This window comes from Bombus flavifrons, chromosome 1 (genome assembly GCF_040668555.2).
Source record: "Bombus flavifrons isolate JBK064 chromosome 1, iyBomFlav1_principal, whole genome shotgun sequence".
In the NCBI taxonomy this organism is placed as follows: Eukaryota; Metazoa; Arthropoda; class Insecta; order Hymenoptera; family Apidae; genus Bombus; species Bombus flavifrons.
Genome location: NC_138442.1, coordinates 4,664,532 through 4,681,135, shown reverse-complemented (window position 1 = coordinate 4,681,135; position 16,604 = coordinate 4,664,532). Strand labels below are relative to the sequence as shown.

Below are 16,604 nucleotides of genomic sequence, written 5' to 3'. Positions count from 1 at the left end.
GTAAAATTTAAAATATTATGTTTGATTATAGTATGAATTATAATACTATATTTGGTGAATTTTAAGGATCTCTCTTGAGTTGTACTCTTGAAGGGTTAATTTTGCTGCGATCAAACTTTATTTTTTTATATTAGAACATTTCTTAAATGTGACACAAATACAGAAGAATTATTGTTAATAGATTAATGATTCTTATGCATTGATACAAATATTTAAAATTTAATACGCAGAAATATATAAAATATCCGAAGTATTCAGTGGGTAAAACAAATTTCTTTTTTAAATGCACCCAAGAGATACGTTTGCATGCATATGAACTTTACGCCAAATAATTTTTTTTCTTAAAAGTCTTTTTTCGTTTGAAACTAAAGCGAGAGTGAGAAATAAAAAAACTCGGAGACCATTTTGTAACCGATTTTATTATATGGCAGAAAATAATTATACTGCAAAATGTCAGCAATATCCCAGCAAGATTTCAAATAGAAGGGAGACCGTATCGTTCCAAGTTCCGCGTTATAGTGCAGCCTGTGGTAGAGAACAGAGGCATCGTTCCGCCGGGAATGCAGCTGCGTTTGATCATTCTGTTCCGTTGCGACGATATTGATACACCAGAAGAAGTATTGGTGTTAAACGTTCAACATGGAAGTTCGGTGATTATCCGGTTGCACGGATACAAAGACCCTCCTATTTTGTTGGGTATAAAAATTACTACAAAATAATAATAGAATAGATATGAGGAATATAGTTTAAGGAGATGCTACAATAAGAAGGTAACTCCACTTTATAATTGAATAGACAGTAATTTGTGTAGACCAAAACTCAAAATCAAATTACTCTTTCGAATGTGCTATAAATTCATGATCAACTAATATTTGTAGCAACATACTTTTGCACTTTTGGACATGATATTATATTTCATACTGCCCCTTATTGTTACAAACCCTTCGATTTAAACCTTATATCAATAGCCGAGATGCATAACGTTGTTCAACACAGAATTATAAACTCACATCGTATAATAAACTTATTTTATCACGGATCTGAAATCTTAACCTTATCAATTTTTTTTTATTATTTAATTTGTACTTTACAATTTGTCCAGCTGGACATTTGGTAAATTTTTCTAACTTAATTGTTAAATAACATGTGGATGGCTATCCCCAGCGGGATACCATCTTCGAGATTTTGTTGACTTGAGAACGAAAAGGAAGATATGGGATAGATATTTCACCTTTAAAAGGTTCAAACCACGACGGACCGAGAGGTTTGTAAAAAAATTTTCGTCGCAAAAGATTTTCAGAAAATGCATTCAGGTGGGCACCCGGATATGGACATAAGGGTTAACCTGATTTGCTTAGATGTAGAAAAATAATAAATAAATAAAGTATAAATGCAAGGTAAAATGAACTGAAGAGATATAAACTGCTCTTTTGAAATATTTTTTCTGTATAGGAACTTGCCTGACGGAAGAAGTATTCACATATTCGGACACATACACGGAATTGTTGAATCAAGCTTGGCATCCAGAGATAGCAATGTCATTCGATAGTTTAGAAGTACGATATTCCAATTCTTAGCAACGATAAGAATACGTATTATAGCTGACGTCTGACTTCTTGTGGATCAAGTGTCAAAGTCATTCTTTTGAGTATCATTTATTGAATCACAGATAAAGATATTTTTATTATTTTATTATTTCAATAATACATTTGGGTAACTTCCCCTGTTAGAATTATTTATCTTTTCATTCTTTTTTTTAATTTATGATAGAGTGAATTGATAGAGCTTGAACGATATTACATTGACCTTGACATTAGAGACAAGAAATCTTTAGCTCAAATAACGATAAGAGAGTTGCAATGATTTTACATGTCATCATGACTTTGATTTTTTAGACTTTTACATTAAATAGCTCTGGAACTTTATCTACCTGGATGACGGAAGACGATAATTTTGTAAGCATGACTTTCGACTGTAAGAAAGCCTTTGTAGGAGAAGAAGCTTATGTACTTATAAAATTCAAGAATGTCGGCGGAGAGGGCCGGTTTTTCATAATGAGCGAGGCAGACTGGTTCTCTATGAACATTATAGTAAAATCACGTCCTATTTCTATCAGTTTCGTTAAAAAAAATTCTTCTTAAATATCTTCTTATTTAAAAAGATCTTGTTTAATATTTTTTTCTCCATTCCCATTGTATATTTTTTTATTTTAGGACATCACAGACAAAAATAGTTTAAAATTATCCTGTTTTACCGTGTGGCCTGCGTATTTTGCACTGAATACAAACGAAGAACTAGATTTTCATATGTATTTCTCACCAGAGTGCTATGGAATTCATGTAAATGGAAAATAATTCATTACCCTATTCATATAAAAATATATCGATATCGTTAATTTTCTTCGACTTGCTTATCCACTTCTGACCTTTTATTATCATTTTTGTCAGGTGGAAAAATTATACATATTATGCGATAATTGTACCTTGCTGGAAACAGAAATAATCGGTGATGGATTAATATATGAGTCCAATTTCATCCAGCTTAGTAAAGTATTTATACTATAAACTCGGTGCAAAATAGGATTAATTCAAATATAAAAGGTCACAATTAAAATAAATAAAATTGCAGCATTTAATGAAATTAATACCATTGGAAAGAAATATTGATAATCAAGCGAATTACTACATAAACCTGAGCACCAATACCCCTGACGGTATCGGGCAATACATCATTGCTGTAAGCAATATTAGGTATACCATATATTTGTTACCATAAATTTAATAATAAAACAATTTTAGTTTAGTAACTGTTAATTGAATAAATACACTATGAATATTTTTAAATAGTGAGATCAGCATGCATTTTTCCTGGATGAAACGAAACGTGCAAACTGACATGCACAGAATACATACAAAGAATTATTTTCCCTTAGAACTGCTTCACATTAATCCAGACCAAGGAGTTTTCGCTCCAACTTCCGTTCACTATTTTACTGTAACGGCTGAGTATAAAGATTTACAGCCAAATCATTATTTTGCTGTTCTACAGTGAGTTTACGGCTAAGAAAGTATTGTTACGAACAATAATATTAATTTTGAGTTGTTACTGTGAAAATTAATGCATTTGACATTCGTCGAATTATATTAGATTATACGTAGAAGATATACCAGTTGATGCAATACCAAAAAATACGGATCTACAAACCAAAGAATGCACCACAAAACGACGAAAATGTCCAGCTGTAAAATCATTTTATTCTCTTTACTAACTTGTCAATTAGAATAGAAATATTTTTTTAAAAGAATACTCATTGTCAGTCTGTAGACATTTGGATCGCCGATGTCGAAGTTTGGTTGCAATACATGATGGATGAGGAGGATAAAACGTGCGTCGATTTTAATGTTGAATTTACATTTAGAGATTTGAAGCTCTCATGTGTCTATTAGCCTCGTATTATCATTTACTATATTGCAAGCAATTTATTTACATTAATTATTAATTCCTACTTCTCCCATGGGAGTGAAAAAGTCTATAATCACCATTCTTCCATTATTTATTTTAACATAAACAAAGGAAGATTATTTACAATTACAATTTAAAATTAAAATTGTATTTTAATTGATCAGTGATCGAACAACAGAAGAAATATTGAAACATATCTTGGATGTGCCATCAGATATCAAATATCCTCGATCAGATTACGAAGAAGAAGAAGAAGACAAAGAAGAAATAATAGGGGAAATATTAGAAGAAGAATTTGAAGAAGGAACATCAACGTGTCAGTTAGTAAGGCTTTCGTTAATTTTTCATTTCTGTTGTCATCTTTATTGTGTTTACAAAATTATAGAAATTTACTACATTGTAGGGAGCAGATGAATTATTTTATCACCACGATTTAATAAACCTAAACCAATTCGACCTACTGTGGCAAGAGCATATAATAAGCATGGGTATCATTAGACCCACAAGGCTTGTAATTTTAAGATAATTTATGTTACTTAAAAAGTTTTATATTTCTTATTAAGATTATTACGCGTGACAGGACTCTATACATCGGTGTCAAGGAAACTTATATTTTGATATTAAAGAATCTCGCTGATTACTCATTGAATTATTCGTGGGGTGAAGTTAGTGGTTTAGATTCGTCAAAGATGAAACTTTGCGTGTGTCCTGAAAAAGGAGAAGTATTAGCTAAAGGCACTAAAAAAATTGAAATAACTATCACACCAGTTTCAGAGGTTAAATATTTGTTTAAGTTTTCAAAAATTTGACTTTGGGAAAATATTTGGTTTACTATTTATTTTTATAATTTCTAGGGGATCGTGCAATCGTTATTTATACCATGTTTTGTGGGAGATTCACGGAAGATAATAATGCTGGGCATCGAATGTTTCATTGAATCACTTTATGTCATATTTTATTTTCCACTAAACGACGATACGCCATTGTTAATGAATAATTTTGTTAAAGTAAAGTGGCGGGCAGATAGTCTCAAACTTGCTTTGGATATGGCGGGAAAATCTAAACAGCACATGGTACATTTAATTAATAATTTTGAAGATCACAAATAAACATTTTTTTTTAATTTATTAACCCTTTGTGCTCGGCTATCCCTTCTGAGAAGATATCGCAAATCTGGTAAACAACTTGGATGTCCACTCTAAGGAGACAAAGAGATAGATCACTGGTGATTATATAGTATAAAAGTACACAAGCTCTAAATTTTTTAAAAATATGTTTCCTTGAAGTTTCACAATACGAAAAAACAAAGAAATGAAAAATATGCTCAGACATGCCGAATGCAAAGGTTTATTTTTTTAAACCTTAAGTTATTTAATCTAAAATTTCATATTTTTAAATTTTCATTTTTAATTTTTCAATCAAACGCTTAAAGTTTTTTAGATAAAAATTTCAAATTTTTAATTTTCTGCAAATTAGAAAGACAATCCGTTATTATTGTATCCTATCCATAAAAGAACGAAAATTGTATAAATTATTTTCTGATAATAATGATGTAAAATATTATACTAATATTTTGGAATTTAAGCGCGTAATTCAAATGGACTATCAATCTTAATGTACAACTTTGCAGAAATTATTAGACAAGTACAAAAAGCGAGAGGAACGAGAATTAATGAACACGAATCTGGATCAAGGAGAGGTTCTTAAAGATGCTTCAGCAGGTCCTTCTATGCAAGAAGTGGTAGTTGACGAATCAGGCGAACAGCCCTTCCTAAGTACTCGCACTTCAGAAATCATTCAGGTAGTGAAAAGTTTTTGCATTTTTATCAAACCATAAATATTACTATCGTAATTGTATAATATATATGTTTGACTTAATGACTATAGATGAGCAACATAACAGAAAATAATTATTTGCAAGATATGGTTTCCTCTGGAAGTATGGTACCATTCCACGAAAAATTCTTACCACTGGTTACACAGCCTGTTGTAATAGAATTTCCAGGTTTATCGTTAAGAACAGGTATCTTGATTAAAATTTTGAAAGGAAATATACTCCTCTAAATGAAAAAATAAATATTTATATTTACAAAGAAACGAATAATTCGAACCTTCAGTGCAGAAGAAAACTTTTATAATAAAAAATGAGACTTCGATTCCAACTACTTATTGGCTTCGTATAAAGAACTTTTATCCCATCATGTGTTCGTGTAAATGGAAGTCGCAAGAAGATCGGATCAGGTTCATTTATAAACGAGTTTTTAGTCGGCGGAAGGAATTAATAGGTAGGATATTGTTTACTCGTAAAATTATGAAATTCTAAATATATTATTTTTGGAATAATCTCTTCTATTTACAGAAGACACATTGTGCAAAGTAAAACAACCTGGATCAGGTATGGTAGTCTATGTTGATCCCTTAAATTCAGATATTGGTCCTTTCAAAGCCATGCCTGTGGACATTTATGTTTTTGCTGATACATGGGGTTATTATGTGGATGAATTAGAAATAAATATTGCTGGTTTACCACAGTATACTATAGGGATATGTGTACAAGTTGTTGGATCACCAATATCATTGTCAATTTCTGATAGAAATGAATCTAATATACCTATTATTAGGTACATCCAACATTTTTCTATTTTAAAAAATTCAAATTCAGTATTTTAGAAAATATATTTGTAGATATGGAATGGTAGCTGTAGGTAGTCGCCTACATGGGAGAAAAATATCATTGACAAATACAAGCGTGGTACCTATAATTATTGACTGGCATACATTTGTAGTCAAGCCAGTTCTACAATCAATGCCTTTTAACGTAGCATTTAGCTTTCATACACCATTTACTGACGAATTGGCATCAAAATTGAGAAATAATAAGCAGAAGACTAATAGTGAAATACACTTAGAAAAACACTATCCATACTCAAAAGTCTTACATACGTGTGATTCTAGTGAATTCAGCAACACTAGTGATATTACAACATCTAGTTACATGTAAATATTCTCAATAGCAATGTAATAGTCATCAAAAATATACAATTAATTATCTTAGGGAATCCTCACACATGACCTCATCCTGGATGTGTAATGGTGAAATTTCCAAACAGTATACCACCAGTAGCTCCAATAGATGTTCTAAAAGTGAAAGTAAATATACAAAAGATAAGATATGCTTCAATGCAAATAATATAGTAGAGAGGAAAGACATTGAAATACAAATTTCGATACTTCCTTACTATGGTTTAATTGATACAAGAATATGCACGGTAAAAAAACATTTAGATCTTATTAAAATATTAAGAAAAACATATTGTACATATCAATAATAAAGAAAATATTTTGGTATCTCACAAGGTTACCCCTAGAGAAATGTTCATCCTACCCAAAAGTAATACCTCTCTAATTATTGATATACAACTTGAAAGATACAAAACTATGATAGAAACAAATGAAAGTATCGAAGGAGAATTTTTTTGCAAAATTCTTGGATTTCTACGAGTTGCTCCAAATGATATGTTTGTATAACTGACTTATGATACAAATCAATGTAAAATATCTACAGTGAATTATATGACACTATATAATAATAATAGGTACAGAGATAACTATTATGCTAGACAGAGTGGCAATTATTTATCTCCTGTAGAAATTGATGTTACTGCAAATATTACTAAATCTACATTGGATTTTAATATTTCTAAATTTGATAGAACGTTTATATGTTGTGCCAGTAAAGTAATACGAAGTCGAAGGAAAAGATTAGAGTATGTAAAATTACAAAATATAAATATTCTTATTCAAAGAATAGAATATTTCTTCACCTAATCTATTTTTCTTAGACTGACTAAAACATTATTTTTGTACAACACTAAAAACAAGCTAATAGAGATAGCTTTAGAAACATATGAACCATTTTATATCAAATCTACATCAGTTTATGGAGAAGCAGATCTATCTAAGTCTGGAATTATATGCATAAATCCAAATGGATATATTGAAGTAATTTATCTTTTCCTTTGGCAGAAATACAAATTTTGAGTAACATTCTTTTTATAGGTAAAAATTGCATGTATTGTAGAAGAGAAATTAATTCAAACTATAATGAATACAAGTTCAGATCAAGATTTCCATGATCCAAAGATCACAATAAGAGAACCATTACACATTATACATTCTGATAAACGATATCAAGTATTAATCATTTTTCTTTTTTGTTCTACATGAATGAACATAATAAATCCTTAAATTTATGTGATTTTAGAACTTGGAATTAATTTTGCAAATATGGTTACCAGTGTTAAAATTATCATCATACACATTAGATTTTGGTCTTGTTTACATAGGTGATGCAAAGAAACTATCATTAACTATCAGAAACTTATCAAGTATAGCCATAATTGTTATCTTCTTTAGTATTTACATACATTAGCATTATTTTAAAGTTACACATTAACTAAGCCTTATTAATTGATTTTCATTAGTATGCAGTGTAAATTGTAGAATAAATAAAAAGTCCAAAACCAAAGAATTTATGATTGATAAAAGGCATGGAACATTGTCAAGTCAATATAACTACCAAGGCTGTTATTTCACAATCACGGTTGCTTTCCAACCAAAGTAATATAATTTAATCATAAATATTCTATCACTAACCATGCTGGTCACTGTACAATAACTACAATATTTACAGAAAACCAGGGAAACTATTCGAAACATTAGAAATACTAACAGATATCCCATACAATACAGAAGAATGCCAACTTTACGGAGAAGGAACATTAGATGAAAAATATCATACTCCCGGTGTATAAAAGAATAAACAATTACAAATCTACTTAAAAATTATGATTTATTAACAAAATAAAAAACAGTTTACGAAAGAGAGTTAAAATAAAACAGAGCGTTATTAGTAGTTACGTTAATAGTATTCTAATAAATGATAAATGCGCAAAAGAGAACATAAATATTCATACCGATAATATAATTCCAATTATTACATAAATCGGAATATATAAACTGAAAACATACTAGCACTCAAAAATTGATATTCTTGCTCATAACCTACTATTTATTACTTCTGATCATTTACTTTTCATATTCACATGACACCATGATTTATTTAGCACAAAATAAATTAAATTCATTCATAGAGAAATAAATATATATAATGTATATACGTAATAGGTTACACTACCGTATAACTTCGTATTACATGATCTTGGATCATTCATAAGACATAATTACATTATTACAATTGGTAATTAAGAAGAGAAAAAGGGGATTTTCGCTCTCATGAGTGTGGACCTTTCCATCAACAGTGTTAGAGCACGTCCACGTCGTCCAAAGTCGTATACACAGGTAGCAATTCCCACAGTGGAGATAAGGCTCTTAACATCATAGTGCTTTATAAATCAGCCACTAGCCATAGAGCGCTACGATCTAGGAGTTATAGAAAACAATATATGTATATATATTTATACACCCGCTGATATACATATATAGTATACTTAGCATAGTTACTATACACTCGCGTGTCTACATTATATTACACATAAGCAATTCAAACTCTTGACTGTGTTTTACTGTCTAGCGGACAAATCGAGAAACATTTGGCTTTCACTAATAGCATTGCCCCCACCACGATAGTTGCCAGACTTGTGCATACGACCGTGAGCACGCTTATTCACCTATACACACTTTCGGAATTTTTGATGACTTTACCGGTGTTCTCTTACTGTATCGCCACCTAGCGTACTGTAGGTATATCACCGAAGATTTTTCCTCGGTCACGTGACCGGCTTAGCCAATCGGAGAATTTTGTGGGCCCTATACGTGGCATAAGGTATGAATCCTTTCCACGTCCGCCATTTTGACATACGGTACTTTTCGAGAGTGTTGGTTTTATGTTTTATCGTTTCCCGTGAATATAATCTTTTTTACTGAAAACGTAAGTAACGCAAGTGGCTTATACCAAGCAACGTGACATTACGGGCGAGTCTCAATAATTAGACGACGTTTCTATATAATGGAACTTTGAGCGGGGAACCTTTCGACGATTTGCGCTGGGGAGTAGGTCGAAGGTGACAGACAACCGGGTGTACGCAGTGGCTTCGCAAACCGCACAATATCTTCCGCCTTTGTCGCAATACCACGGTATTGGCGTTTTAGGTAGCCTGTTGACGATTTTAAAAAAGTGAATAAGATCACCAGTGTGAAACGCTCTAAGAGTGATCCTTAACACGGTATGCTACTCCGATAATCATAGCGATGTATTAAAATGAGAATCAATAAGCGGGCAGCGTGAGCATCTCGTGCGTGCTTCTACACATAATATTTTTTTTCTTTTTCTTTATTTCAGTTCAATTTAATTAAAGTCTATAATTTAACGTTGTTCGAAATATTCGTTGATTGCTGTTAAGCGTGTTAGCCTGTAAATGTGCAGGTTAGCTTTTCGGCCTTTGTGTCAGCGTATTGGAGCACTTTACGCATGTTTCTACTCTTATCACCGCCGTCTACGTACATAATTTTTCATATTATTTTTCAGCCACGAAACGTGTCTTTTGTGTACTCGCGTACACGCGTTTCGAATTTTTTCATTATTTCGATCGATTTCGTTTTGTGAAAGTTATTTATTTCGAAACAATTTTGAGCCCGATATATATTATTGCACGTTGATCGTATGTACATATGTCGGGCATATATCTTTTCCGACTAATTTTAAAAATCAATTTGGTGATAATTATGTTTTGATAATGTCCTACTTTCATTATTACATGTTGTTGAAAATGATGCTCTTACCCATGTTAATCATTTTTTGATTAACCATTCACATGTTTATGCACATCTTTGAATAAGATATAGATATATTTTGTATATACATATGTAAATATTGTTTAGTGTTATGAAAGAATGAAGAATAAAGAATTTATTGTGGTATAATAAAATTAGATTGTTTATGTGATTTGCTTTATGTAATATGTATCAAATAAAACTTCAGTTCATTTAATCTAGTTTTTTCTCTAGTTTCTCGATCTATGATTTTTTTAAATTTTATTTTGTGTATATGATAAAATGGGACATTAATCTAGTGTTTTATTATTCCAGGTATTTACATAATCAGCATTAATCATGGGGAATATGTTTGCAACATTATTTAAAGGCCTTTTTGGCAAAAAAGAAATGAGGATTTTAATGGTAGGCCTCGATGCGGCGGGTAAAACCACAATATTATACAAATTAAAGTTAGGGGAAATTGTTACTACAATTCCCACTATAGGTAAATATGGTTCTGTTTTTATTTTTCTTTTATTTAAATATCGATGATATATATATATTTTATTTTATAATTTATATTATATATATTTATTTATTTATTTATTATTACATATATTATGTATATATATATATATATAAATGTCAATACATACAGGAAATGATATTATGTATCAAGTGATACAGTTTACTAAATAAATATCGTAAATTTTAGGCTTCAATGTAGAAACAGTTGAATACAAGAATATAAGTTTTACTGTATGGGACGTTGGTGGTCAGGACAAAATCAGACCTCTCTGGCGACATTACTTTCAAAATACACAAGTATGCAATTTATTAATTAAATTCTCATCTTGAAAGCGATTAAATTGTATCTCTATGTGTAAAAAATTATTATCTATACAAACATAATAGTTTATTTTACATTTTACTTAAAATATGCCTTGTCTCTAATAAAATTATTTTCATAGATTAAATTTATTTTCAGGGGTTAATATTCGTCGTTGACAGTAATGATAGGGAACGTATCGGTGAAGCGCGTGAAGAATTGATGAGAATGTTGGCAGAAGATGAACTTAGAGATGCGGTACTTCTTATATTTGCTAACAAACAAGTGAGTATAGTTCCTGAGTTACTAGTATGCTCCGAGTTGTATCTCTCTCATTGTGTTATATGAGAGCATAGAGTATTTTGATAGCATATAACGTTTGTTATGTAAACATTACATATTACTCATGTCAAATGAATAGACTTTATCAATGGAATTAAAAAAGAATAAATAAAACGAATAATTTGTGTATTTTAGGTTGTACTTATGAACTAATTAATATTTTAGGATCTCCCAAATGCAATGAATGCAGCAGAGATTACCGACAAGTTGGGACTCCACTCTCTCCGTAATCGCAATTGGTACATTCAAGCAACGTGCGCCACAAGTGGAGACGGACTTTACGAGGGCCTCGATTGGCTCTCTAATCAGCTCAAAAATGCCAATCGCTAATTGGAACATTATTCTGTCAACATTCAGTTGCTATATTAACATCATAAAATCAGCTGCACACCTATCCCCCCCATGAAAGAATAATAATATAAACAGAGGTAACACTAAGTGCAAACCGCGAGATCTTTTTGATCTCGAAGTGGAGGGTGGAGATTGTCGAAAGTTGTCATTGTGCCAGGAAGTTTTTTGGGGGGAGGGGAGTGGGGAAATCGGCCGGAAGCACACATTCTAACGGCCACACAAGACTATTGCCTTGTGCAACTTATTATTATAATTATTATTATATTAGCATTATAGTTACACTTTTTACACAGAGATACCACGAGAAAAGTGGAAAACTTGGAAGTAATTGTATTAAAGTACCTAACTCTGAAACATACAATACACTTTGATTAATTAATAATTTGAATATCTTTGGAAAAAAAACTTAAGAACAAAAAAGTGAAGTACCCACGGTGTTGTCAGTTTGAATGCGTTGGACATACTGATTATCATAATGTAGCTGCATATTGTACATTACATTATATAAATACGATGATAAAAATGTGATCAATAGATGAGAGAATGTTGCTCTGTCCACTACATTACAAATGTCACATCGGCCCATCAGTTGACATGAAAAAATGCAGTGAGTGGTAACTGACGGTGCAATGACTTACTGTTTCTAGTTACAAAAGTTTGTTTCTATTTTTTTAAGTTTTCAGTGGTATACGTCGACAAAAGAAAAGTAAAAAAACAATACAAAACTATGCAAAATGGTTGTCTTACTGCTTGTGACTATCAGCAGGTGTTGTAATTGCACCCTCCTTCACCTGCTCGCGATTAAAACTAACAGTCAGTCAACCATGTATATCTCAGTGTAAAAGAGATATCATTTATTTATTGCACCTTGATAAGGTAAATTAGAATATTGTCAACATTCCGAAATTATGCATCGATCGTGGCGGGAAATGCAGATATAAAAAATTCGAATGGGAAAAAATATGAGATGAAAAAATGTGGAGTAAAGTAAAAAAAAGGTAAAAAAAATGATTAGGAAAGAACCTCTCGCAGCAAAGAGAGATAGGCCTCGCAATTTCTAAGCCAGCAATGCAAACTGGCATGGCAGTCTGCCAGATGAAGCCATTTTCGCAAAGTCCTTCAATCTCCTAATGTTTTCCTGTCCTTAAAAATATATTGTTTTTACAAAATAATCTTCCCCTAATTGATCAAATCGCCTTTCCGTCATATGCGAAGATTCGTATAATTATATATGAATGTTTAAACGATTTGTGAAATATACTGTAATTGTGCTTTATGTAGTCTATATGTTATTTGCCGTTAAAATAGTTTGTTTTTGTTCTGGCTGGTTTATCGAATAGAATTGATAGAAAGTCCTCCTTTTCGGGGTGCATGCATATTGTGCAAGGAATGACAAGGATAAAGGAATTTCCGCACATATGTGGACGTTGATGACATAGAAACTATTATTATTATTTACATTGGACGAAAACAAACACATCTCTATCCTCGTCGCTTCATTCTCAGCCTTGCATGCATCCCCTTTATTCAGACGATGGTACTTCAGTTAGACAAGCACGATTACTTTTCCCTTTTAATTACTAAAGACTGCACACCGCCTATACCGCATGTTTCATTTAGCAACTTAAGTTCTCTTCCCTCTTCGTTTCTTTTTCTTGATCGATTAATTATACATTAATTATGGATAAATTACAAGTTTTCTAGACTTTTATTTTAATTTTTTCAAAAAAAAAATTATATTTTTTCAGTACATAGTAGTATACTTACGTATGGCAAATTTTTTCGATCTTTAATAACGTGTGTATATTTAACGACTAAAGATAAAAGGAATTTTAATGAGGATAGGTCCATGCCTGATAACGAGTATCAGCTCCAACTCTGTCAGAACAAAAATAAAGGACGTAATATTTAAAATGTATCATACCGATTTTTTACCGATACAGACGATCGACTCATTATGCAATAAGATATGCTTTCATCATAAATCATTGTTTTTTTCAGTACGTTCATTCATCTTCATTAATACAGAAATAATGTAATTGAAAAAAACACAAACAACCGTAGAAGAAATTATACACTAGAACCGCTGCGTATTTTGTGTTTAATTCATTAATTATAAATGTATGCATAGAACTCTATAGCACTGTAAACAGATGAATGTTTCTTTGTTTTTTTACTTATTTTAGCGTGTATTAATTTGCTTGACATTCTATCACGATACGTTATTTTAGTTACCGACCAGATTAATTAAAAACCAATATTTAAAAAACTTACGTATTATATATATAAATATATATGTGTGTTATCATCGTAACAACGATAAATGGGTTAAATACTTATAAGTTGCATTCATGACATCGCTCCTATATGCATGACCTCAGTGTCATGACATTCTCGCGCGCGTAATCTTCGGTGTATGAGTAAGTACTCAATACGGTGCATTGTCATTTTTAGCTTCAAATGTACATTATGTGCACGAGTGTGAGTGAATCCGGTTTCATTAAGTCTTTGTTTGGTAAATAAACGAAAATAAAACCATTTCAACCTTGAAGGAAAATTCAATTTTCATGAATCATTTTAAAGATCGAAATTCACTTATTTTTATTTATATATCAAATTTCTTAGTTGAAACTCATATGACGATAAAGGATTTCACTTACAATTACAACGTTTATACGAATTTATTGAATCAGTTTTTCGCCTTCCATTGATACGTTTTAAGAACAGATAATATATGTAAGTGATATCAATATACTCAAGGAACGATATTTAGATAGATAATATATTCAGAAATACGTGTAATCGAATGTATATCCATATTGGTTAGAATTCACGATCTACAATGGCAATTGAATATTTTTATGAAACGTTTATATCAGCGATACAAGGTGAAAGTTAGTGGAAAGTAGATCTTCTGCAGGAAAATTTATTCAAATTTCATATAAAGATACTGAAAGAAAACAAAGCTTAAAAATCCTACATAGATTATTTTTACACGATAAAAGTATAATATAATACTATTCTTTAACTTCGTTTTAAAAGTAAATGGTGATTAATCAACAGGATGTCTCTACCTTTCCCGACGATGCCAGCATATCTACGAGTAAAAATAAAAGAAAATTATACTATAAAATTCATCATCAACATCATGATCAACCAATACCACACTTAAATCGATATGTGGCAACAATCATTTCAGTATGCCTTTTGGTATTTATTTGATCAGAAGCTACGATTACGAAAAAAAGATGGCGTTATCGATCAAATTGGGGTCACTGATCTTAGTATCTATTATGTATGTAACTTCCTATCTTTTACGTTTATGGTAACCGTGCACTACGCTTGGAATGTAGACGTAGATATGATTTGTGAAACAGCGTGAAGCCGGTGTTCCTTTATATTTTTAGAATTATTAACAACCTGCAGAGTAACGATCACGAGTATTGAATGTCAGACGAAGCTGTTTGTGATACATACGACTCGCAGACGGCGCCAGGCTTCTCGTCGGCAATAACCAAGCGTTCGTAACTCGTCATCGCGGCCTTTCGGATCGCGCGCGCGCGCGCGCGCACTCACTTCTTCACGTATATCAACAATCACCACATATATCGTTGATCGCCGAATAACAAATAGCAAGTGAAAAGTTCGTCGATTACGGACAGCAAGGTAAGCGAAAATCCTTCGGTAAATGGTAATTGTTCATTATGTACGTACGTTCAACGCTATCGTTACAACTTCGAGGTTATCACGTGTACGTACGCGTAATGCATCAGAGATGTAGGACAGGATATGAATCTTTTTAATCAATTTCTCTTTCTTCAGCAAATTTTTCTTTACGAGCTGAAATTAAGATTCCATCGGGTATATGCTAATTTTAAATAACTAAACGTTTTTTCCACGTTACTCATAGGTTTGTGTAGAGCATGATAAAACATCATGCCATAGGTGTTAATAGAAACGTGAGCTACGGCGCGCGTCGCTTGACACTTTGTGGTATTACCGCGAAACAATTTTTAACTATTTTAACATAAAATTTAAAAAGAGTATAGCACGAAACGTCTCAGTATATACATACTACGGGGAAAGAATATGATAAATCACATTTACAATTTTTTTATAGGAAAATCCCATATTATCAAAATTGTCATATTTGGTTTTGGAGCTGAACTGTTTCTTCATTCCTTCTAGTATTAACTACTTTTGAAAGATCTTTGATCCTCAGAGGTTGTTTCGATTTTCAATTATGTAAAAATTCTTACTTGTATATTTATACTTATCATGTTTTTCTCCTATAATTTTCAAATGCTGCGGTGTTGAATTGCTCGTGTGCATTGAGTCTAAGGGGAAACGATGAAAACCAGATTTACTAGCATCGAATGTAAAAGTCTATCGGCGCGTGCGATCGTTGTTGTTGATGGCGTCTTATATTTAGATCGTGTTGAAATTTAGTCGACCTTTGAGCATAAAAACTTCGAGCGTAATGCATTTCATTGTCAAGATATGCTTGGCAAGACTTTTTCCTTGTGGCGCGCGGTTGAGACGCATTCACGATCAACGCGCCATCTTCTCCTCGCTTTCATGATGTTGCCAAAAATGTGGCTCCTGAAAACTCACGGGCCCTCTATCCACCGTACGATAAACTGTTTGAGTTTACACGGCCGTCTGTGTTTTTCCTTCGATGAGGCACCAGGTTATCAATTTCCTCGGACATTGGCAAAATATTATTCCAAGTCGTGGCTAGATTGTTGTTGCGCCGCCAGGCGAGATTCCAAAGGGGATGGTTTTTCGAGTTTTGTACTTGGTGGGAGTTTGTCAAATGAACCTTCCATCGAATAATTTTGTAGAA

The 16,604-nt window shown here is 31.9% G+C and overlaps 4 protein-coding genes and 1 long non-coding RNA gene across 15 annotated transcripts in view; 4 read left to right on the top strand and 1 right to left on the bottom strand.

Annotated features, from left to right (window-relative positions):
• The first annotated feature begins 539 nt into the window (after nucleotides 1–539).
• On the top strand, nucleotides 540–3,990 carry LOC138182798 (deleted in lung and esophageal cancer protein 1-like). Of its 4 annotated transcripts, none has more exons than XM_069119034.1 (11): nucleotides 540–696; nucleotides 1,453–1,556; nucleotides 1,896–2,090; nucleotides 2,214–2,339; nucleotides 2,448–2,549; nucleotides 2,629–2,750; nucleotides 2,847–3,047; nucleotides 3,148–3,241; nucleotides 3,318–3,385; nucleotides 3,627–3,786; nucleotides 3,866–3,990. In XM_069119034.1, exons 1-11 carry the CDS (start codon nucleotides 561–563, stop codon nucleotides 3,986–3,988), a joined length of 1,431 nt encoding a protein of 476 aa, XP_068975135.1. In that variant the 5' UTR covers nucleotides 540–560; the 3' UTR covers nucleotides 3,989–3,990. The 4 variants fall into 4 exon arrangements, with proteins under 4 accessions (XP_068975135.1, XP_068975144.1, XP_068975152.1 ...); XM_069119043.1 differs by having other exon boundaries at nucleotides 3,627–3,782; nucleotides 3,866–3,983; XM_069119060.1 differs by having other exon boundaries at nucleotides 633–770.
• Nucleotides 3,991–4,031: 41 nt separating this feature from the next.
• On the bottom strand, nucleotides 4,032–9,124 carry LOC138183010 (uncharacterized). 4 transcript variants are annotated; one of them, XR_011173957.1, is made up of 4 exons: nucleotides 8,986–9,124; nucleotides 8,643–8,904; nucleotides 4,342–4,521; nucleotides 4,032–4,170 (listed from the first exon to the last, which is right to left on the bottom strand). It is a non-coding gene; the product is annotated as an uncharacterized LOC138183010 (long non-coding RNA). The 4 variants fall into 4 exon arrangements; XR_011173958.1 differs by having other exon boundaries at nucleotides 8,973–9,115; XR_011173956.1 differs by having other exon boundaries at nucleotides 8,991–9,115.
• On the top strand, nucleotides 4,108–7,085 carry LOC138182769 (uncharacterized). Of its 3 annotated transcripts, XM_069118961.1 has the most exons (9): nucleotides 4,108–4,238; nucleotides 4,317–4,535; nucleotides 5,093–5,263; nucleotides 5,350–5,485; nucleotides 5,580–5,747; nucleotides 5,822–6,083; nucleotides 6,148–6,459; nucleotides 6,518–6,731; nucleotides 6,820–7,085. In XM_069118961.1, the coding sequence occupies exons 1-9, from the start codon at nucleotides 4,152–4,154 to the stop codon at nucleotides 6,988–6,990; spliced, it is 1,740 nt and encodes a 579-aa protein (XP_068975062.1). In that variant the 5' UTR covers nucleotides 4,108–4,151; the 3' UTR covers nucleotides 6,991–7,085. The 3 variants fall into 3 exon arrangements, with proteins under 3 accessions (XP_068975062.1, XP_068975071.1, XP_068975081.1); XM_069118970.1 differs by lacking the exon at nucleotides 6,820–7,085 and having other exon boundaries at nucleotides 6,518–6,791; XM_069118980.1 differs by lacking the exon at nucleotides 4,108–4,238 and having other exon boundaries at nucleotides 4,399–4,535; nucleotides 5,048–5,263.
• A 157-nt stretch (nucleotides 9,125–9,281) lies between the features above and the next one.
• Arf79F (ADP-ribosylation factor 1) lies at nucleotides 9,282–13,672 on the top strand. 2 transcript variants are annotated; one of them, XM_069119465.1, is made up of 5 exons: nucleotides 9,282–9,412; nucleotides 10,570–10,741; nucleotides 10,952–11,061; nucleotides 11,225–11,350; nucleotides 11,573–13,672. In XM_069119465.1, the coding sequence occupies exons 2-5, from the start codon at nucleotides 10,594–10,596 to the stop codon at nucleotides 11,735–11,737; spliced, it is 549 nt and encodes a 182-aa protein (XP_068975566.1). In that variant the 5' UTR covers nucleotides 9,282–9,412; nucleotides 10,570–10,593; the 3' UTR covers nucleotides 11,738–13,672. The 2 variants fall into 2 exon arrangements, with proteins under 2 accessions (XP_068975566.1, XP_068975559.1); XM_069119458.1 differs by having other exon boundaries at nucleotides 9,342–9,707.
• A 1,433-nt stretch (nucleotides 13,673–15,105) lies between these two features.
• sog (chordin short gastrulation) overlaps nucleotides 15,106–16,604 on the top strand; it is a 100,523-nt gene continuing 99,024 nt past the window's right edge. For both annotated transcript variants that reach the window (XM_069118849.1, XM_069118787.1), the window contains exon 1: nucleotides 15,106–15,424. The gene's annotated coding sequence lies outside the window, so the exon portion shown is untranslated. The remainder of the gene's footprint in view (nucleotides 15,425–16,604) is intronic.

Coding starts and splice junctions, on each gene's coding strand:
- LOC138182798 (XM_069119034.1), top strand. CDS start 561: ATGCAGCTGCGTTTGATCATTCTGTTCCGTTGCGACGATATTGATACA. Junction 1,557..1,895: donor TGTCATTCGATAGTTTAGAA/GTACGATATTCC, acceptor TTGATTTTTTAG/ACTTTTACATTAAATAGCTC. Junction 2,550..2,628: donor ATTTCATCCAGCTTAGTAAA/GTATTTATACTA, acceptor ATAAAATTGCAG/CATTTAATGAAATTAATACC.
- LOC138182769 (XM_069118961.1), top strand. CDS start 4,152: ATGAAACTTTGCGTGTGTCCTGAAAAAGGAGAAGTATTAGCTAAAGGC. Junction 5,486..5,579: donor AGGTTTATCGTTAAGAACAG/GTATCTTGATTA, acceptor TCGAACCTTCAG/TGCAGAAGAAAACTTTTATA. Junction 6,084..6,147: donor TCTAATATACCTATTATTAG/GTACATCCAACA, acceptor ATATATTTGTAG/ATATGGAATGGTAGCTGTAG.
- Arf79F (XM_069119465.1), top strand. CDS start 10,594: ATGGGGAATATGTTTGCAACATTATTTAAAGGCCTTTTTGGCAAAAAA. Junction 10,742..10,951: donor TACTACAATTCCCACTATAG/GTAAATATGGTT, acceptor CGTAAATTTTAG/GCTTCAATGTAGAAACAGTT. Junction 11,351..11,572: donor TTATATTTGCTAACAAACAA/GTGAGTATAGTT, acceptor TTAATATTTTAG/GATCTCCCAAATGCAATGAA.